Source organism: Rousettus aegyptiacus, unplaced genomic scaffold (assembly GCF_014176215.1).
Source record: "Rousettus aegyptiacus isolate mRouAeg1 unplaced genomic scaffold, mRouAeg1.p scaffold_m13_p_15, whole genome shotgun sequence".
In the NCBI taxonomy this organism is placed as follows: Eukaryota; Metazoa; Chordata; class Mammalia; order Chiroptera; family Pteropodidae; genus Rousettus; species Rousettus aegyptiacus.
Genome location: NW_023416290.1, coordinates 14,206,360 through 14,229,213, shown reverse-complemented (window position 1 = coordinate 14,229,213; position 22,854 = coordinate 14,206,360). Strand labels below are relative to the sequence as shown.

General features: G+C 40.6%; 1 protein-coding gene across 3 annotated transcripts in view; it reads left to right on the top strand.

The window, feature by feature from the left end:
• Positions 1 to 261: 261 nt before the first annotated feature.
• CLVS1 (clavesin 1) overlaps positions 262 to 22,854 on the top strand; it is a 124,504-nt gene continuing 101,911 nt past the window's right edge. Inside the window, exons 1-3 of one of the 3 annotated variants that reach the window (XM_036232833.1) lie at positions 262 to 573; positions 11,938 to 12,070; positions 12,101 to 12,650. In XM_036232833.1, coding sequence (XP_036088726.1) covers positions 12,196 to 12,650 — 455 coding nt within the window. In that variant the 5' untranslated portion in view covers positions 262 to 573; positions 11,938 to 12,070; positions 12,101 to 12,195. Of the gene's footprint in view, positions 574 to 11,937; positions 12,651 to 22,854 lie in introns of all 3 variants that reach the window. The other 2 variants (XM_016162540.2, XM_016162539.2) reach the window with 2 other exon arrangements.

The following is a 22,854-nucleotide window of genomic DNA, read 5'->3' as shown; positions in this document are numbered from 1 at the left end:
TTTTAATCTATGTGAAATCGATTTTGGTGGGGTGAAGCTTTAATTTGAGCCTTTTCCAGATCGTTCATTTTCTTACCAACATTGGTTAATAAAATAATCAATTATTTCCCCATAGATCTGTGATACTTAGCTTCTCATCTGTTATAGTTATACACACACAAACACACACAGAGACGCACACGCACGGGGATCGGTTCAGAGGTTGCATTAATCTGATTGAAAAATTCTGTTTTTAGGGTTGAGGGTGATGTGTGGTGGTTCCGGGACTTTTTGTCCCAGATATTACAAAATTACAATAATTCTTGGTATTGTCTTGACGGACCGCGGGAGAGCAACGCTGCGGAGGCATTTAGGACCCAGGGGAAAGCCAGGCTCGGTATAGAAGGACAGAGTCTCTGGCGCACACGCCTCTTACCAAAATCACAGCCCCGTGAAGCCGGGGCTCTCATTCACAGCTTTCTAGAGAAATCTGAGCCCGAACCTGCCAGAATAGGGGATCTCACCTACTCAGCTCAGCAGCGAGGACACCTGCAGAAACACATTCCCAAAGCAAGGCTGGGCGGCCGCGTGAAGGTATTTGTTGCTTTTTTTCTCCCTTCTGTATTTGCAGCGCCTCCCTGCCTTTCCTCTCGCTCCTGCGATGCCATGGCTGCGGCGTTTCAGCACTTCGGTGCGTGGACAGCTCCCATCTGCAATCCCTCTGCACTCCATCCCCCCGCACCTACTCGCCACCGCCTCCGGTCCATCCTCCTCCTCCCCGCGCCCGCTCAGCCTGCGCTTCCTTACACCATCAACACCCCCATCTCCACCATCACCGTCATGATCTCCACCATCACCAGCGCCGTAACTACAGTCAACACAACTGTGTCTTGTCACTTAGACAAAGCCCGAGGTCCGCAGGGCAGAGGAAAAGACCTAAGTTTTCAGGCATGGGAAGGAAAGTTTAGGTGGAAGACACCTCTGAAAACAAAGAGAGACGCCTGCTTGAGAGAAAGGGAAAGTGAAGACAGGAGAGACAGACCCCGGGCAGGGGGACAGATGGGGCACTTGCCAGACACCAGCAGTTAGCCAGCTGCCTTTCAGCAGATTAGGGACTGTTTAGTTCAGGAAATTAACATAGCCTGGGATATAGCATTATTCCGGTAAAACGGATATATAAACTCGATCCGTGTTTCTGGTTTTCCAATGGAGAATCACCAGGAAGCAGGGTGGGGGTGACTGATGACTCATATTCACCCACACTCTGTCTTCCTTCCTAAGCGTTTATTGCGAAACTCTGGAATTAAGTTTTTTTTTTTTTTAAACTGAAATGCTTTGTAAAACAGAAACTCCAAAGGTTAACTGTGGCTGGGGTGAAAATTAAAAACGATGGTGATAATAATAACCGAACAAATGCAGCTCTCATCGGAAAGTGCTATTTCTTCAAATGTCTCTTCTCGTCTACTTATTTCACTTCAAATTTCCCATCTTAAACCTCTCTTTGAAGCAGAGAAGATAGATCCCTTGCCCAAATGGCCAAAGTAGTAATGATATTCAGAGCAGATGGCCTGGCTTTGTTCATCACTAGTCAAGGACTGACTCGAATTTGGAAGGCGAGATTTTGTGTGCTCTCTCAGTAATCAGGCTAACACCATTTTCCTGTAATAGTAAAGGGTAATAGAGTACAAAAATTGAAAAGGCATTTTATGTAACTGTTCTATCAGGCTCTGCTTTTAGAGTGCTGCTATTTTCTATTTCAGCTGGAGGGAAGTTGGAACATCTTTCAAATATCTTGATGGTCCAACCCAAGACAGAGCACCTTTTTAATTAAGCCAGAATCATCTATTTTATTAGGGCTAAACTAACAAACCTCATAAAATAAGTGCATGAGCCTGTCATAAATAAAACCCGTTTGGTGGATATCCATTAATCAATTATGACCGAACAGCAAAGTATTAGGTTTTTCTTTTAGCAAATCGTTTTTCCATAAAATCAACATCTTAATTAAAAATGAAGTGGGTCATATTTCCATATGGGAATTTTGGGTTGCATGTAACAATCAAGTTTAAACCAGAGCACAGAAAATGTTTATTTAAAAATTACCCCTGTATATTCATCCTCTTTAAAAAGACACCATAAAGCAAGTTTCATCTAAATCAGCTTGTTCATCATTAGAGGCATTGTCAAAAATAAATAGTCAATATAAGTATCTTTTGAAAGAAGTTTTGAGGAAAAATCACATGAAATATTCTTCTTGAGTGAGGAAAAGTAGTATTTTTTTTCAAAAGTTACTTACTGCTACTAATTATGCAAATGTTGGTATAATTTTACTGCCTCTAAGGTTCACTCGCTTTTAAACTCAAACCAAGAACATTAGTGAAAATATGTGGTGAAGTGAATTTTAGAGAAGAACAAAATTTGGTCTGCATACTGTCTTCAGATTGATACTATCCACAGTAAACAGGACCTCTCAAGTCCCCAAGCAACGAGAGTCTTGGAACTTCCTTATTTGTCTACAAGGAATGGTTTAGCCCAGACCATTTTTTAAAGTGCATGTATGCCAGTGCTAGCTGCTTCGAACCTGAAACCTAGGCCAGGATCCAGTGCCTCCAATGCTGCTGTCTTCTTGTGCTTAATGCAATTTCCCGAGGCTGGGGAAATTTCAAAACAGTGCTGCTTTGGTGAGATTTACAGGCATCTGTCTCGGAAGCCATGCCTTTCTCTGACTGAAATATTACACTGAGCTTATTAATTTTTATAGAGTGCTGGTATCCTGGCTTTCTCTTTTATTTGATTTATATTAAAGCTATTTTACTTTTTTCATATTTTCAACAACAGAACTTTCTCACTTTTAAAAGGGATCTAAAGGTGAAGAGAAAACATTTTCCAGCTGAGTAGCATCATACACTTTTGCAGACATGCTCACAGAAGGGCACATCCTTTCAGAATTACAGACTATAAAGCTGGAAAGTCCTTCATTGCCCCAAAGAGGGAATCTATAACTATCCAGAACAGGTGAAGTCTGCTCATTTCTGCAGGCTTTGCAATTCTGAGAAGTCTATTCACGACTTTACACACTCCCTCACTACAGAGCCATCCTTAGTAAATGGATTCAGGCTGACTTGGATCTCCTCTGCTATCCTGTTACACAGTGAGCCAAACAGAGAAGGGAACACAGAAAAATGGGTACGCAAAACATGAACTTGGCCACATGCAGTCAGCCCCGAAGTAGCCCTCAACATTACCAAGAGAGATCCTTTCCCCCATTACATACTTCTCCCAAATTTTGATTCTTTTGATGATTCTTCATTTTATCCAGATTTCACTAGAATAACTTTGTTTCAGGAGGAGATCCACAGTGTGAATTACTATGAGTCTGCAACCCCTAACATCAGCTCAAGTGTTATATCTCTCTAGAAAAAAACTATGGTTAATTTCCAATCCAAGTTTTTCTTGGAAAGTTTGTCTATGATTCATCAAACATATAGAAATCAACTGGTCACCCACCTCCCAATTTAAAAAAAAAAAACACCTTTCCTTTATTCATTCGATAAGTTTGTTATTCTTCAGTATTTCTGTTGCCTCCCATAGACGTTTTTCACATCTTCTCTGGCCCGGTAACCCTGTGCAGTCCCTCTTTATGGACCTATTATCGTGTGACAAGGAGTATCGGAGAAAGTTTTCTGTGTGGAAAGCTAATTTTCTATGAGATTTTTCTTGCTCTTGACTTCTGACCAACAGGAGGAATTTCTTCTTTGTGTCTGCGGTGACCTACTCTTGTCTTCTGGACCCTTTGAGCCAAATCTCCAGTGCTTAGACATTGTGCAGACCACTTTGTCCATCTCTTCTCCTTAAAAATAACATCATATCAATACAGTTTCTATTATTGCTCAAATGTCTTATGTGAAGTTTCATACCTTTCTATGTGTCAAGTACATAGTATATTCGGTGTTCTTTATTTTGTAGTTTTGGAGGCAATAGAAGGGAAGCTGTGGGCCCGAGAATGGCAGGTGGAGACTTAAATCACAGGCTCTATAAATAAAAGGTATCTCCTGTTATATGGTCAAAATAAAACAAAATTTTAAAATGTGAGATTTTTCTCCTTCCTTTTTTCCCTCCCCTTCTCTCTCACCTTCTTTGCTTCCTCCCTGTTTCTTTATTGCTTTTGGCTGATATACAGAGCATGCAAAGATGTGTGAGAACAATTAATGGGGTGATCTGAGAAGCAATTGTGAATGCCGGAGCTCCAAAAAGAGTGAACATATTAGGGATACTTTTACTCTCTTCTTAGATATTTGGCACTGTGGTCTTCAGACAGTGTGAGCTCTCACCTCGGGGGCATTTAACCTACCTTCTCGACCCCTTGGATTCATTATAAATCCTCTAGACCAGTGCTTCCTAAACGTCAAGTGAGTACAAATCGCCTGGAGATTCTGCTCCCTGTTCAGCAGGTTCGGGTGGGTCCTGACAGTCTGTATTCCTAACAAGCTCCTAGGTGCTGCTGATACTGCTGACCATGGACCACACTTTGAGAAGCAAAAACAAACAATTTTACACTCACACCTTATATCTGATTATTAAACAATGGCACTCACACTGAAAAACAAAAAATAAAACCCAGCCCCATGGAAAAAAAATCACCCCATGTTCTGAGGCAATAAAACCTCAGAGATCCGAACTCTAGTGGGGGAGAAAGTTACACAAATGATTCCTTTCCTCCCACCTTATCCAGATGCATCTCTCTGTGTTTCACTTTCGCCAGTTTTCTCAACTCTCATACCTGATGATATCATCATCTGCCCCATAACGTCCAGAAGAAGGGACCTAGTCATATAGAAAAAACAATGAGCGGACAAGGGGACAGGTAGGCTTAGTGGTCATCTTCGGGTAATCTCTGCCTTTCTTACTTTCCTCCAGATCCTATCCCTCAAAAATAATCTCTTCTTAGAGAAATAATCTCTTCCAAGTGTTTTTATTTTTTTCTCCTCCTATCGATACTCCGAAGAAGCACAACCAATCTTTTTTAAAATTGAGGCACTGACGACCAGTGACTTCTTATGAGGATAGTTTAATGGCATAGAAAAACATCTCAGTCTAAATATTCCTTTAATTTAAAACTTTATTTCTTATACGCTGAGGTGGCAGAAAAACCCTATACCTTCCTTAGAAGTTGTCTTTGCCATCAGCTCTTCGCATTATCTATCCCAAAGCAAACTAAAAGAATAAAAGTTTCATAGATTGTTCTAGAACTCAGGACGCTCAAACTCCTCTGTCAAATAAATCTACTTCATCTGAGCCCCAGGCTACTCTAATTCTTATCTGACCTGTATTTTAGGTAGAAGTTCTCAGTATCTCTACTCTGACGGGACTCATTCCAATTTACTTCTAATCTTTCTTAAGAGCAAGAACAAATGGGAGCAGAGGACTATGTGTTTAGTTGCTATTTTCGAGGCAACCAGGGAGTCCATGCTGTGAATATGTATGTGGCAAGAGTAAGCCGTGGTCCGGGACTGAGCTAAAGGTGAGGGAAGGTTGACTGTGAGCCAGGGACCAACTTCTGGTTCAGCTACACTTTCAGATGATTGAAGAGCTCTATCTTCTCTTTCCAGACTACTTTTCCTGCCCCTGGTATAGATAGTTCATATCTGCAAGTTGGCTAACAGTTGGTAGAAAGTTGATGGGTTGGTGGCCCATTTGCTACTCACAGGATTTATGTTCCTTTGTCAGTACTTATGAAGGGAAGTCCTAATGGTTAATCTCAAGTTCATCATTGGAAAAAAGACTCCCTTTTGGTCAGCATCAAAGAATACTGTAATCAACCAACCTCTAAGATTTAAACTGGCCTCCCCTGGCATCTTTCAGGAAGGATTTCAAATAGAGTTAGACTTAAAAAAAAGAAAGATTTTTTGCTCACTGTGATTTTTGATTTTGGTCTAGATGTATCAGCAGCATCTATTTTTATTTTGTTCAGTGTAAAAATTCCTTTCAGCGTTCCTAGGGGAAAATACATATTCAGTTAAAAAAATTTAAAGTGAGATTTTAGAAAGGTAAAACACCATAAGAGTGAACCCAATTCAATATACATTTAAAATTTGGAGACATAATTTTCACACTTACTGATGGATAAGATAGTTGATTAGACTATCACATGAAAAGTTTTATCACTGAGATTCATTTTTTATCCTTTTATTTTTTAAAAAAGAAGCCTACAAAACAAATATGGGTACAGTTTCTCATTTTATATTTGTATTAATTTAAATTTATGTGTCCTTAAAATTGTTCTTTGTATCACCAAGACCATCCAGAAGTCACACATATTTGAAATATTGTCAATTAGTTATTGATGTTCTTATAGTCTAAACAATATTTAGGCTTTATAGAGTTTATCTTCTGACCATGACAACAATATACTCCTTCTTCCCCCAATTTGGCTAATTTTACATTATCCCTTAAATAATCTTCGCTAGGGCTAATGGATGTGGGTGTGTGCCTGCTGTGTGAGTGAGTGATTGTGAGGGCGCTGCTACCCAGGGTGGTGTAGACGAAGTGCCTACTCTGAGAAGCAGGTCGGGTCATGGGCAGAACATGGGTTTTGTGTCACATAGGCTTGGGTGCAAATCTTTGTCCTTCCAACTATATACTTAATCTAAATCTCAGAATTATCCTTTCACCTAATAACTAAAAATGTAGCCTAATGGGTTGCTGTGGAGATTAGCTCATATAACATCAAAGCTCTAGTACCCGATGAATATTTGTTTGTTTGTTTTTTACTCCAACTTTAACACCAGCTCATTATCTACCTTTAAGCCATGTGCTTAGCTGTTCTGGGTCTCAATATCCTTTTGTTTACCTAGAGACAACAAAATAATGATATCAACAAGAATAAATGTAAATGTAAATGTAAAATGCAGCTTTTCATTTCCAAAGCGCTTTTACCTACATTATTCCACATAATCCTCAGCATCTTCCAGGGAATTATCTTTCTTCTACACCCTGCAGGATCATTGTAACAATGAAAAATAACTGATAGAAAATGCTTTGAAGTAATATTTATGCACATACACATTTGTAGGCAAAATGTGGCTATTATTGTTCTGATTGTTTCCCACTATACTTAATGTGTATTTCTAAATATAATGAAATAATTGAGAATAATAGATTATAAAATAACCAAAATAGCTTTCATTTGAGCTATTATACTTTATGAAATGAGTTTTCCACGTAGACTCCTTGGTACATAAATACTAGGGTGTATATTTATAGGGGTGTGTGTGTGTGTGTGTGTGTGTGTGTGTGTTGCAAATACACTTTGTTAAGACTGAATTCTGTATGAGGATATACACAAATAGATTTTTTTCCTAAAGGAAACTTGAGATGAAGTATGAATATGAAATCAATGGCTGCCATGCTTTTAAAGAGCATGACATAGAGACTTCTCCTTCCTCTACCTTATAAAAAATGCCACTAAAATTTTAATTCATGAGGAAAAACATGGATTAGAAGTGGAAGTTAGTTTCTACCTTGGGCTCCCCCAGAGAGTGTGGTGAGTTACTCTCCATGTATTTGAAACAATCTTGAAATAAAGAATCATTGAGGTCCCAATCAGCAATGGGAAAGATGGGTCTCACATGGAACTGCCTTAAGTGCTCTTTCTGGTTATCAAGCACATTTCAATGTCCAGGTTGTGCTTGGCACTCTGCTAGGTGTGGCAAAGTATCAATCCTTGAGATAGAATGGTAGGGTCTTTGATTTGGCATTTTAGCCAAAAGGAAATACATAAAAGAAGAGCAAAATTTTGTGATAGCTGGAAAAGGCGTAGAGAGGTAGAGTTCGAATAGTTTTAGTCATCTTCCAATGAAGAAATGAGGACAAGATGGTAACTGGACATCCGTAGGGTATAGTATTAAGGTACCTAAGAATGTCCATTAACCCCTTAGGCATATTTAGGTTTCTAGAATGTAAAACCTGGAACAGGTTCTAGGTAAGGCTCTGGGAGGAAAGGTGACTTGCTGAAGGTCACATGGGTCTTAAGTAGTAAGTATTAGAATCTCTCTGCTCCACATAAAAGACAGAAGAGGACACTAGCAAAAAGCGTAGGACTGGAACAAGATTACTTGTGCTTAAACCCAGCTTCTGCTTCTCGGTAACTTTGTACCCTTAGGAAAATCATTTGACCTCTTTATGCCTTAGATTCTTCATCTGAAAAGTAGTGGAAATATGACACTCATTTCATATAGTTGTTCTAAGGATTAAATAATATAATGTGTAAAATAAGAACAGGTAAATGCCTGAGATATAATAAGCACAGATATAATAAAAAATAAATTATAGCTGCTCTTATTAATACTATCGGCACAGAAAAACATTCCTGCATCTTGGTGTGATACCAAATCTAATGTCTCCTTTTATACTTGCTTGACCAATTCAGAAGTGTTAAATGAGACCCAGGTCCTTCGTGTGAACAAAAGAGATGGTCAGTTGAAAATGCTACATCCTGGAGAACATTCTTGTATAGCATAGCATTTTTAGTGCTTTAAATATTATTAGTTAAAGTTTTTATTTAAGTAGCAGTCTATTCAGGGTTCTGAAATGAAGGATTTGCCTTTAATGAAAAATATCTATTTCGTATTAAGTATGAAACCCATTGACCCTGACTTGGATATTCTCCCTAGAATCTACTGTATGCTGAGCACAGAATAAAGATATAGATTGAAGCAAATTTATTTCAGATATTAAAGATTGGAGGCACAGTTATGTGTGGAAGTAGGCCATGAAAAATGCAACCTCAACTCTCCCCTTGAACTCATAGCAATTTATCTAAGAAACATTGTTGAGCTCCCTGAACTGTAAGGCAAGTAACTTACTCCCAGCAGCTTTAAATCTTCTGTAGGAAATGAGCCAGTGCTCTAAGCACTCTGCACCATGGTTTGGAACTTTAACATCACCCAGCATGCTTCAAAGGGCGATGGTATGACGTACGATGTGCCCAGGCTAAGTTCCCCTAGGAAAAAAATACTTTATAAATAAGGGAGAAAATTAAAAGTCGGCTGCAATGTCTTCATTAGGTCCTAATTGTACCTAAACGGTGTGGAAAAACCACTTACTTACTCACTGAAACAATATTTTAACTATTTATTGATTTATTCTATATATATTTATTGAGCACCTACTTTGTGACAAGCCCTGTTCTAGGCACTGAGGGTAAATGGTGAACACAACAAAGTCACTGTGCTTGTGAAGCTGACTCTTTTTGTGCCAGGCACTGTGTTGAGGATACGCAGATAAATGAGACCCAGCTCTTCTCTGCAAGAAGTTCAGAACAAAGAGGGAGAGAGGAAAGGCAATAAAATGTGGTATGGTCAGGGCTATATAGCCACTCGTGACCTCTGGAGAGCAGTGAGGGTTTCCTGGAGGGAATAATCTTCAGAACGACCTCTGAAGGGCAAAGAGGAGTTCATCAGTGGTCATCGTAGGCAGAGAGAGCAGCTATCGCCAAGGCCCACAGAAGGGAGAAGCAGCAGCAAGCGGCTCAGTGTAGCTGCAGGGCTGGTCGGTGAATCCGGAGAGACAGATAGGGACCAGGTGGCGAAGGGTCTTAGGAACCATGTTACATAGCTTTATGCCTTATTTTAGGATAATTGGTAGCTATCGATCATTGTCAGTCAAGGAGTGACATGAGCAGATTTCAATTGTAGTACAGAGAATAAACTGGAAAAAGACAAGGTTGGCAGCAAGGACACTGTAGGGGGAATGTCACAGTTCTAAACAGATGAGGTGTTATGGGGCCCAGACAGAGGCAGTGAAAATGGAAAAAATTGGGGGCAGATCCGAGAAATATTACAGAAGCGATTGTCTGGAAGTGGGTGGTGAGGGAGAGGGTGGGATGAAAGCCGACTTGAATCCCAGCGTGAGAAACTGTGCAGAAGCTGATGCCAGTCACTAAGAGATGGAGGAGGAAGAGCAGATTTGAGATGAGGAACCATGATTAGCTCAGTTTTCAACACACGGAGTTCATGGTATCTCTGGGGCATCTAAGTGGAAATGTTTGGTAGGCAGTTGGATATGCAACCTGAGGATCAGGAGAGAGCTACGGACCGAAGTTATCCACATGTAGGCAGTCAAATCATGGAGCAGGATCCTGGAATACACCACATTGAAGTGGTGCGCACAGAAGGAGATGACCGGGAAGGAATGAAGAGAAGGCTAGGAGAAAATCGGGGTATTTGCAGTCACAGAAAGGAGGGAGAGAATGGGAAAGTTTTTAAGAAGAATGAAGTCATCATCAGTATCAAATACTGATAGAGGACACCCATAGAAGGTTCTAAAATTTGTCCATCGTACATAGCAACAGACAGGTCATTCACGAGTAGGGCGACCTTCTGTCTGGGTTTGCTTGGGTCTCAGTTTATGCCTGTTGTTCAACATTATTAATGCCTCCTGGTGTGTTCATATTTGGATAATACATTATATGATTGTTCTTGTTATTGGTTGGTAAGAGCAGTCAAAGACAGATTGCGGTGGGTATAAGGATGGATTGAAAGAGGGAGACATCTAATGAGGGAACTTTTGGAAGGGGTATGTTAAAACTATTAGGGTATTTTTAATATCAGATGGTTATTGAACCAGATGGATTTTGAAGTTCCTTCCAATTCTGGGAATAATTCCTAGCATTATTTTCCTTTACTAGTTCCTTTCCTTTCATTAAAATCAGTGAGAATCAAGACTCTATTCTATTTCTTGTTTCCACGGAGTTAAACACTATTTTGCATAGGCAATGTAAAGCAGTGCGTGTGAGTTGTGTGAAATGTGTGAATTGATTATCTCCCTTAAGAAAGTACTACTCGTCCTAAATTAAGCAGAAGAATCATCTTGGTGTTTACATTATTTCGTATGATAAAGCATTACCAATAATAATTAGATTGGGAGTAAGTATTCTGCCTCATGTTGCAGATACTGGGAAAGCTAGGGGAAAAAACGCATGCATCCAAGTTTATGTATGTCTTCTGATTTTTGGAACTTCCAGGTTAGATCAAACAGATGTCTGAGTTTAAACGTTTATATTGAAAACGAGAACTATATGAGTGCTTCTCTATACATTATTTAGGTGGAGAAATCACAAGGGATATATCTGAGCTGATTAAAACTCTCAATTATTATCATAGGTTAAATAATATCTCAGAAAACAGAAAGTTTTATAAAATGGAAGTGATTTTCAAGCCCATATAGCTATTGCATTAGGTAGAGCGGCAACCAAGAGTTTCAAGCCCTTTACCTTCCCTGAAGGACGATGACAAAGGCAAATAATAAAACCTCTAGTAAATGTCCACAGGCAAGCATCCTTTCTCAATGCTGTTGAATTTGATTATTGAAAGCGTGCAGCCATAAGTCTGTCCGTCCCTACCCCCACCCTCCAGTGCTGTTAGTTCAGTTCTGAGTAATTAATTTTGTACCTTTGGGGTTAGGGTACGGTGATATTTAACAGTACCTTTTTATGTTAAGATACAAATGACTGCCTTAAAAAAGGGTGGGAAATTTCTGTGAAAAATACTTCTATTTGAGAAAAGGGACTAATGAGAAGCAATAAATTGTACAGCAACCATAATTTCTCTGCCATATATAGGCCCATGGATAGCCCTATAACACATGCTGTAACAGAAAGGATCTTTCTTCTTACTGTTTCTTAAGGTAATTAATAAAAGGGCAACCTATTACTAATCTGACCAAATACCATTATGTTAACTAGCCAATGTAACTAAAAAAATTCCCAAACATATTTCAAATAGTTGCATACTATGCATTGAAGTTGTAGTTAAGAAAATTATGCCAAATATACCATTGTAAAGATAATTTATCCTTTAGTGTTTGGACCTGTAGCATAATGTACTGCTTTTCTAAGATTCAATTCATTTGCCCAGACTTTCTTTGAATCACTCCTATTTTGTTTCTGTCACTTCACAGTAGCAATGGCCTCGGTTCTGCTACTCCTTTGGATGTCTACGGCCACATAGGCACTGCATGTCCTACTGCTTTCCAGGAACAGAAAGAAGACCCTCAATCTGTCGGTTTCAGTGACAGCCTGGTAGTAAAAAAAAGAAAGAAAGAAAGAAAGAAAGAAAGAAAGAAAGAAAGAAAGAAAGAAAGAAAGAAAGAAAGAAAGAAAGAAAGAAAGAAAGACAACTGTTGAATGGGCCACGGTTTCAGCAGACTGTCACGTGAATGGGACCAGTCTCTCTTCTTCTCAAATATCAGAAATTAAGCAACTGGAAAGGAGATTTGGCCAAGATGACCCATTTACAGGCTGGACTCAGTCCAGAGACTATAGAGAAAGCTCGCCTGGAACTGAATGAGAACCCAGATGTTCTACATCAGGATATTCAACAAGTCAGGGACATGATCATCACCAGGCCTGACATTGGATTTTTACGTACAGATGATGCCTTCATCCTGAGATTTCTCCGAGCCAGGAAGTTTCACCAAGCAGATGCCTTTAGACTCCTGGCCCAGTACTTCCAGTACCGCCAGCTAAACCTGGACATGTTCAAAAACTTCAAGGCTGATGATCCAGGCATTAAGAGGGCTCTCATCGATGGATTTCCTGGAGTGCTGGAAAACCGTGACCACTACGGCAGGAAGATTCTTCTGCTCTTTGCAGCCAATTGGGACCAGAGTAGGTAAATGTAGATAGTGTCTTTACTTGGTTTTTCTTTTTCATAAGCATTGTCCCTGCATGTTTTGCATTGTATAGTTTTATAGATAGGGGGCTCTCATTTAAAAATATATGTTCCAGACACCCACAAGGGAAGTTTGAAGGCCACAAGTTTACCATCATCGGTGGCAATTCCAGATTCATAGCTGTGTTCAGGACAATACAATCATAGTTTTAGAATTGTAAGGCACCTTAGAAGTCATTATTCTCTTTAGTAAAGTGAGTCATTTATCTTAATAAAATTGAAAGCTTGTCTTCAAGAAGAACCATATATTCTGTCTGTAGTATTCTCATCTTTAACGACAGCAAAAATGGATTCAGTAGATGGCTTTAAATATCGAGTGTTTTCAACACATAAAATGATTTCTTGGATCTTCTTTATGATTTTGAACCTTGTATTTCTTCTGAGCGCTAGGCCTCTTTATACAAGTGTATGCTAGATATTTCTCCCTGAAAGTTCCATAAAGAACCACAAACTCAACATGTCCCAAACTGAATGCGCCATCTTTCCCACTCTACTTATTCTTACATCTATCCATTCTCTAGAGCCAGAAAAATCTGGGCATCATCCTGGGCTGCTTCTTGCCCTTGCTTCTCACATCCAATTAATTGCATAGTCCTACCCTTTTATTCTTAAGGAACTCTCAAATCTCTTCCTTTTGCTCCCATTGCTAATTCCTTTAGTTTAGGTTCTGGTCATTTCTCACCCTCATTACTGCAACAGCTTCACTGAGCTTGCCTCTGGTCTAGTCTCCTCTGAGCCATTTTGTTTACATCATAACCAGAGTGATCCTTCCTAAATTTTTTCATATCGCTCTCCTGATTAAAGTTCTTCGATGACTTGCAAGATCTTCAAAATAAAGCAAGGCCCTTTATGATTTACCTTCTATATCTCTACTGCCCTTCTTCATGGACTACAGTCCAGCTGGTTGGAAGTATAAGCCTCACCTTGAATAGCTAAGGTTTTTAAATGCCTCCGAGCCTTTGGACTTGTCCCAAAGTAGAGACCAACCACTTCTTGTCCCAATTCCAACCCTACTGGACACAGTCTGCCTACTGCTTCATACCAGTCTTTGGAGATCTTCAAGAAGGTAGTCTTCATCTACCCTCAACCCAACCTTCTTTAGTTAGATACCCTCCCTCTGTTCATAGTGCCATTAAAACATTTACAATAAGAGTGTAAGAAGCACTGTTATCATAGCTAATAGTTTTGAACACTCACCACATACTCTGCTAAGCACTTATAAATATTACCTTATTTAACACATTAAGCCCTTTGCATGACAAGAATTATTATTATCCCTATTTTACATTTGATAACACAAAGCTTTGAGAAGTTCAGTAACTCACTTAGTGTCATACAACTAGCTGAACATGGAATGGGAGTCGAGAGCTGGTGGTCTTACTTGAGAGCAAATCGTCTTCACCTGGCTTTATTGTAATTGTGTGTTTACTCGTGGGCTCTTTCTTACCCTCCTCTTAAGGCTGCAAGGTCCTCGTGGGAAGGAGACTGTCTTTTTATCTCTTTGGCACATTACACAATATCCAATATATGTCTAATGAGAAAGAATGCATGAATCACTCTAAAATTTTGCCTATGGCTTGAGCTTTCATTCACAGAGGTGTCATCAATGAAATTTGTGTAAGTTGAGGAGACATGGGTTTAACTTTGAAAATATATGAAAAAACCTCATCTCCTAATATAATTAAAAGAAAGATTTCCATGTCTTTACAGTCTCCCATCCATCATTCACTCAACAAACATTTAATGACTATAGACTTTGTGCCAGGGCTTATACTAAGGCACTGAGGACAATGATGAAAACACAAAGTCCTTGCCAGCAAAGAATTCATTGTGTAACCTACTGTCCAGCAATGGTGCAAAGGTATAAATAGCTAACTCCCATCTACCATGGGGGAATTCCTTCTGAAACACACAAACCACTGACATAGGACATCTGTCTTGAACTAGACGGGTTCAGCTAGACTTGAACTAGACTAATTTCATTTTGAGAATGACACATTAACATTTGAATTTTGGAACAGGAAAATTTTGATGATTCTGGAGAATAATAAGTCGACTTCATTCACGCTTAGTCGTAAGTGTTTTAGAACTTCCATCTGCTAAGATGGATGATGACTTACACATAGAGAAATAAGCCATAGCAAAATATCTTACTTTTTTTTTTTTTTTGCATTTGGTCTGTACATATCTCAAAATGCATTAAGAAATAATAACAAATAGTAATAGTAAGAAGAAGCAAATCTCCGAGGGAATAATTCAATGTTTATGATGATGATTACCTTGAATGAGTTACTTCAGTTCTTTGTTCCTCAGTTTCCTCACGTGTAAAATGGGAAGCTCGAACTAGGTAATTTCTGAGAGACCTTCCAGCTCTGATGGCTCAGGAATGTGAAGCTCATTCAGCCTGAGCCTATGGATGGATTTTAAAATTCACTTTGTAAGCTCCTAATCCAACAGGCTCTTTGAAGTAATCTCTCTCTCTCTCTCTCTCTCTCTCTCTCTCTCTTCCCCTCTCTCTCTCTTCTCACCGCCACATCCCGCAAGGCTGAGACCACTTGAGTCCATATTTTCCAAACCGTACAATACTATTTGTTCCAAATATTTTGATTTCAATAAGGTTAATGATAAAGCTTCCTCGCTGACAGCCAGAGGTTGTTAGAAGCAAACAAATCTCAGTTAGAATGTGATATGCTGTCATGTGATTTACTGGTTATACGACCTGAGACAAGCAATCTCTCTGAGACTCAATTTTCTCATCTGTGAAGTGGGGACAATGATGATGTCTATCTAAGAAAGTATTTGGAAGGATTGAATGAAGTCATGCATTTAGGAATACAGCTTTTTATTTGGCACATGGTAAACACTCAGTATATATATATATATTACTTCTAGAATTATCATTAATATTATAAAACATCCCACAACAAAAATAATAGCACTCAGAGGGTAAATAATTTAAAAATCTAGACAGGAATACGATGTTTGAAAATGGGAATAGACCGATGGGTCCGGTCTGCTTGCATGCCCATCCTAAGCGCTTGTTTGACTTCTCTCCCGATGTGTTCTGCACCACATAGACCCAGGCTAAACGTAGCCCAAAAGGCCTGGAAAAATTGGCACGTTTTCGCAAAATGATTATTTCACTCTCGTTGGGAGCCTGCGATGACTGAGGATTTGAATGTCTCATATAAAAGGTTTACTGAGATTAAAATGGTTATTAATATTTATTAAAACTATGCAAATCTCATTCATCTAGACCCAGCCACCATGAACAACAGCGCGGAATAGTGAGTGTAGCTCTGCCAATGCTGAGCTACGGAGCATAAACTGGCCTCCTCCGGAAATTGGGCCTCAGCATAGAACTACCTGACTTCTGTATTTTCTGAGGCTCCCATGCTGAACTGACATGAATTAGATTAAGACAGCACCCATATATCCATTCATAAAATGAGACTGGCACTGTTAGGGTCAGCAGAGTTTCCATGTCAGCTCACCAGCTTTTAATGTCACCTAAAGGGACATTACTGTTCAATGAACCTTTTGATCTTTCTTACCTAAACTTGTATCAGCATTGGCAAGGGTTCACAATTTTCCTCTTAAGATCTGATGAAAATGAAATCTACTTCTTGTTTCTTTCTGAGTTGCATACTTGTGCCTGATCATACAGCCTGATTTGCCCAGGAATGCTCTTCCCATGGAGAGGGAAATGTGAGCACAGAGGAGCATATTTATTTTTTATGAATTTCACTCAGTTAAAAAAAAAAAAGAAGAAGTGAACTTGGTCAAGTTATTTTATTTTCTGGAGTTCTCAACTTCATTAAGTGAAAATGGGTATAGTATCTGGCACATGGAACTGTTGTGAGGATTAACCCCAGTCACCCTACTTGATGGTGTTCAAGAACAGTGATTAAATGTACCAACTATGAGGCCAGATGGCTGGGCTCAAACCCCAGCCACTTCCCAACCAGCCATGTGATCCTGAACGAGTTGCTTAAAATCTTATAACCCTCAGTTTTTCACCTGTAAAGTGGGGTTGACAATGATCATAGGTTAGCACTAGTCGGTGTTCAATAAATGGCATTTGTTTCTTAAGAAAAAGTTTAAATTGGGTAAATAGCTATGGTACTGGGATACAAGATGTGCTTTCTAAGGGCAGTAGGATTTGCTGCCATTATCGACTTTCCTCCAGCTGCAAAAGTATAAGAAATGCCACGGAGACCCCAGGCCGCCATATTCCAGAGTCTGGTATGGTAGCTCAGTTGTGGCTCTGAGAAATTGTTTGGTCTTAGGGCCTCGACCAACTATGTTTACTGTGTTCTCAGGATATAAGAAAGGCATGTGGGAGATCCATATAATAAAAGCCTCACGATAGACTACGATAGTATCTGTTAGTACTATGTGTAGGCCAGCTGTTAGTGAAAGAAAAACAATTAGAAATACATTGGAAATCACAATATATAAAATTACACTGGACCTTCTCTTGTCAGTGGATTGTTTACTTTTTACAGCTGAGAGTCCAGAGATCAGGAGCCAGTTTGCAAATTCGTTGAAAAGTTTCTGTAAGGAAGCTGAGGCACTCTGAGGAAGAGCCGAGTTAGGGCAATTTAGTAGAGAGAACAGGGGGTTGATGAACAACTTGATTACTACCTTCAAGTATACGAAGTTATTATAAGAAGGCAATTAATCCAGCAGGCTGTCTCCCTACCATACAGAACAAGGGATAAAAAATTTGGATTGAAGCACAGCCAACTGGATTGGAGATCAAGGAGACCCAGGGCCAGGACGAGAATGAGGAATGGGACATCTGCCTCAGGGACAAAATGTAAGGGGGCACCAAAGCGTTCGGTATCGAAGTAAATAATATCATCGCAAAACATGTTTTAAATTAGTACAAAAATTTCTCTGATGAACAAAATATCAAAATTTTAAAGAAGGCAGGATAAAAAGTATTGATTTTTCCTTGTGCCTCAAGCTCCAAGATAGCTCAGCACCGCTCTGCTGAGGCCAATCAGATTTTGCAAGGGGAGGACTTCAAGTTGGCTCCTAGTCAATTATATGACAGTACATAATACTGTACATCTATGTACTATACAGCTGCACAGGACTTGATGGTTTCCAGGCATTTCTATGTACATTTTTTGGTTTCATGCTCATAACAGTTTGGGGAGTTTCAGTATCACCAAGTGACAGACAATGAGGAAGAGAATACACTTTCTAATTAGGGAACTATATGACTCATCAATGGAAAAACTTAGACTCAGACTCAGGGCTTATAATTCTAAACTCATTCCAAAGACATCTGGAGCCAATTGCTCAGCCCCTGAGTGATTAGATATTTCAAAATATCTATGGAGCTTCTGAAAGGCTGCAAGTGGATTTCTTGCTGGTGGACAAGTGTGTGGTTGAGTACAATGAGTCACCGTGGAGCTGAGTTCTAGGGGTAGATTCTCACAGTTGGCATTTGGAGCTGCTCAGTTGTTAATGTGTAGGATTGTGTCGAGCACAGGGGAATGTTTACGTCTCCTCTCCCAGGCTTGGTAACAACCAAAAAACCCCCCTTCACATTTCCAAAGCCCTGAGGGGAGCTGGAGCCCACTCTGAGAACCCCCGATGGGGTGTCTAGAAAGGCCCTGATGCCAGTGTCAACACCCCTTCGCTAAGCTCCTTTGTGCCAAGCGTTTTATATATATTCTAATCCTACAAGGATCTATGGTGTGTGCAGGTAATATACAATGGAGAGGGGATTCTTCCCTTGTCTGTCTGAATGTAAAGACTATGCTTTTCCACTTAGCCCTGGCTACGGCTCATCCCTCCATTGCATTCAGTTCTCAAAGCCTCTTCCTATCAAAATCTAAATCATTGGTGTGTTGCTAAGTGGCAAAGTGGCCCCTTGATCCAAACTGAAGGTTCTTCACACTCTCCCCCCAGCTCCTGCTTCTAGCCAAGAGGAACAGGGAGGCTCAGTGTAAACATAGAGCCATTCTAATGGGGCTTAGACAATGAGGAATCTGCTCTAGAAGCAGAGTCCACCAGAAATTGAGATGATTCTGGAGGCTCAATGTCAAGGGCCTGTCTAATATGAGTAGGAAGAAGGAAAGTGGTGAGGGTCTCAGCTTTGGTTTGAGCGAATGAGAAAGCAGAAGGGGTGCTCACTAACAGACAAGACCTGTTATTCTTTAGTGGGATGAGTCTGAGCCTCGTTCATGCCTTCAAGTGCTCAGTAAACATACTGAACAGCTATAGCCATCCAGCTCTGCGACCGTCTCTGAAAGTCCAAAGGCAGTGTTCCTGTTCTGAGCTCGGCATTCCAGAATGGCATCTTACACAGGTCCTCCCAATTCCTCCTGGCATCAACCGACAGGAAGATGAATGTTATCTGGGTAGTTGCCTTCACAATTCTGAAAGCAAAGACACTGTCATGTTTACTTTATAGTGTAGAAAACAACCTGGGATCTGTCTGCTGTTAGGGAGTATTTTTTTTTTCCTGGAGTGGCGTTCAGCTGCTTCTTGTCCCCTCACGCCATGCAGTAATTTATTTGATGGATATGCTGGAGATAGCAGCTCCTTCAAACGTCACCAGCTATCGTTGACCTGTGGCGACCTCCGAAAGGCTGACGTGGCGAAACACGCGGACAGCTCTGTGGTGTGATCCGGCAGTGGGAGAGGAGTAGTGAGTAGGTTCTTTTTCCTGATTAAAACCCCGAGGCAGTAGGTGGGATAGAACTCTTCAGACTATAAATAACTCAGTTGATTGAGGTTCATCTTTAGCTTTTGCAAGAGCACAAAAGAGCTTTTCACAAGTAGCAGGGGGTCTGTGCCTCCTATAGTTTAACTGTCCTCAGAATAAGAACTTGTCACACCAAAGGTGACAGATTTCTAACGTATCAATGCCTGAATATTGGTGAGGCAAAAAGAGATGAGGCAAGCTAGGTGGATTTTATATTTTATGCTTCTTACCAGCTCCATGAGGTAACCCTCCTCCCCAAATCCCGAGGCCTGTTGAGAGATGTTTAAGAAAATGTCGAGCTCTCTGTTCTGACAGAAATATTCCCAGAATCTCTCTGTTTGTGATCGGTTTTCTAATTATTATGATATTATGAATGAGCAAAAATGAACTAAGAGGAGAGTTATTATAACCACGAAAACTTACACTGTCGAGTGCCTACATGTGGCAGGCAGTAGTGCTCTTAAGGAGGCACTATTAATATCCGGATTTTGCAGCTGATGAAATTTATGCTCAGAGACATTAGAAATTGCACAAGGTCATAAAGCTGGTAATTGGCTAAAATAGGCTGATCTCAGACCTAACTCCACAGTTAAAATACCATGCCTCACAGCTCATCACTAGAGCTCTTTTGCCAATTTTGGGGGCCACCACATCAGATTTTCAGGAGGCTCTCAGTATGCAAGTCTTGACCGGTCACTCAAGGTCTCAAAAGTCTTGGAAAGGATCTCAGCCCAACGGGCAGGTCCTGTTGCCGCAAACCCCAATCTCTCAAAAACTGGCCACTCATACATTGAAAATCCTAGCCAGTCTTGGTCCTAATTATTTGACGATAGTAACAGTGGCAATAGTGACCTTGATTATGATAAATCCTAGCCTCTGAAAAGGAATCCGGATATTTCTTGGAATGTGTTACAAAAAGTGATCTTATTTGGGGCCCGATTTAAGATGATGATGGAAGGTGTCGTCTTTGCCGACCCATTCCTGTATGAAATAAGTGTTCGCATGCGGGTCTTCGGCTGGAAACGGAACCTCAGCTCTGCAGCTTACCAGCTCCGCCGCCGTGGCAAAGCATGTAACTCCTCTGAGCCTCGGTTCCCTCATTGCCTGGTAATAATCATATGTACTTTGTCGAGCCAGGAGGGTTAATCGATATGCAGTAGAGAAGGGGTCTGACATAAAGACAGCCGTTTCCTTTCTTCCACAATCCAGGTGGTTTTCCCACTTCTGCCTGACCCAGAGTCTGAAATGCCCAAGATATAATTTCTCATTCAGTTGACAGATCTTATAAAACAGAAGATAGCTCTGTTGAGTGCTCTTAAAAGGCCGGTGATTGATGAAGGAATAAAGTTAGAATAGCTTATGTTGCTCCCTCAACTCATTGGGCCAGTATATGGCTTGTCATGGGAGTCAGCAAATATTTCTTTTAAATCCCCTTTTCTTCCACAAAAAACTCCCGGTCAGACATTCTTTAGCACTCACACTCTAATTCCACTTAGTCCCGGCTCAGGTGCTTTCTGCCCACTGTCAATACCCCTTCCTTTTGACCTCAGGCCCTCGGAAGCTGGCCTGTTAGAAGCCATCTCCCACTTGGACTGAATGGAAGAGAGAGCGGTGGGGTCTCTGTTCTGAGATAACAGACACACAAGTCCCCGACTAACTGGCGGCCACCCTCAGGAAGATACCAGATGTCACATGGCTTATCCAATATTGTTACAAAGTTTGCGGTGAGGGGGCTGTAGGACCCTGAGACCGAGAACGAGCTTTTATTGATAGCATATCTCTCCAGCCTAGCTGCTCCTCCCAAGTTCACACTCATAATCCAGGAATTTAAAAGATATGACTCTTTACCTGGTAGATAACAAAGTCTCCTCTAATGGCTGGAAATTGAGGGTCTAAGAATAACTTCCTCCTTCTCAGGGCCCAATACAACAGCCAACACTGAACTTACTCTCAATCACTCAACTTGAAATTGGGCTGTGGTTGGGGGGAGAGGGGCACGGCCTGTGTCTGTTCTCTAAAAGGCCAGGGTCAGTAAAAGAGGACACAGAGAAAGGGCAGTTTTTAATCATGGAATTGCCCGTATGCTGCATTCACTTAGATTTTCTCATGGGTATAGCTGGCTTCCTTCCTGAGTGCATTGCAGGCTCTGGGGGCTTTTCCTGTGCGCTTTGAAACTCTTCTGGGCTATTGACAGCTCTCCCGAGTTCTCAATAAGCCAGGAAGCATCTTTTGATCCCTTTACAAGGAGGATGTTTTAGAGCTGAGAAGGAAATCCCCAATCCCCAAGACTCAAACCTCACGCAGTAACCATCCTCCAGCTCTCCTGACCTTTTAAATATGTTACTAGATAATCGCTCCTGATGGTCACGTACAGAACCTTAAACCGAAGGGCGTGATTAAATGCCTGCACTTCGCTAAGGCTGTAAATCACCCCCCTCCCCCCAAAGCCATTTATTGTGAGTGTACGATAAAGCAGTAGAAGTTATTGCTACTACGCTGCAAAATGTAACATCAGACAGGAAAATAAGGAGAGGGTAAATTGCGTTGTGAAGATTTTAAAGTGATGTGTTGCTTTTCCTTTGCAAGCCCTCTTTCTGTTTATCATTTTTCTCTTCTCTTTTCTTCTATTTCTTCTCCATCTCCAGCATTCGCTGAGAAGTGTCTCTTGCTCTAATTTCAAGTATGGCACTCCCACAAGTAACACCTGGGGTCTTTCTGGATATTAGAGAGTGTTAATATTTGTAATGTGCCGAGGTATTGGGCATCTTCTTGTGCCATGTTCTTCTATTTAATCCTCAGCAACAGTTTCTGGAGGACCTATTTTTATCCTCATATTAAATAGAGGGCATTAGATCTGGACCAAATCACAAGGCTGGTTGGCGGTTTCACCCTGAGTGTGTTTCCTTCTCGTTCTTCATGATGCCCGATTATGTTTGAGTCTGCTGTTGGCGATGGTGCCATTTAATCTCTGATCGAAATTCGTTGCGGAAATCTCTGCTCACAAACCTTTAGTGCCACCTTAATAAAGTTGGTTGTTTTGCCATACATTTTTGCCACATAAAACCTTGAGAATTTGGCATCATTTTCCTTAAACAAAGGACATCTTCCACTTGAATCAAATGAGACTTCTTCCTCTTCCCTTCTTCCTACCCTTTTATCTCATCTTTTCCTGAACTTTGCAGTTCCTACTTCAAGCACTTAACTCCTACTCAGTCTTCATTCCCATAATGGGGTTGGAATGGGCCCTACAGGAACACAGAAAAGAGGCACATAACCTGGCCGGGAAGCTGGGGCCTCGGAGAGATTTTCCTGGAGGCATTTTCTAACTCGAAGGAGAAGTTAGATTGAGCAGGTGGTGGGAAGGAAATGTGAGGAAGAGTGTTTGAGACAAAAAGAGCACACTGTGCAGCGGTCTAG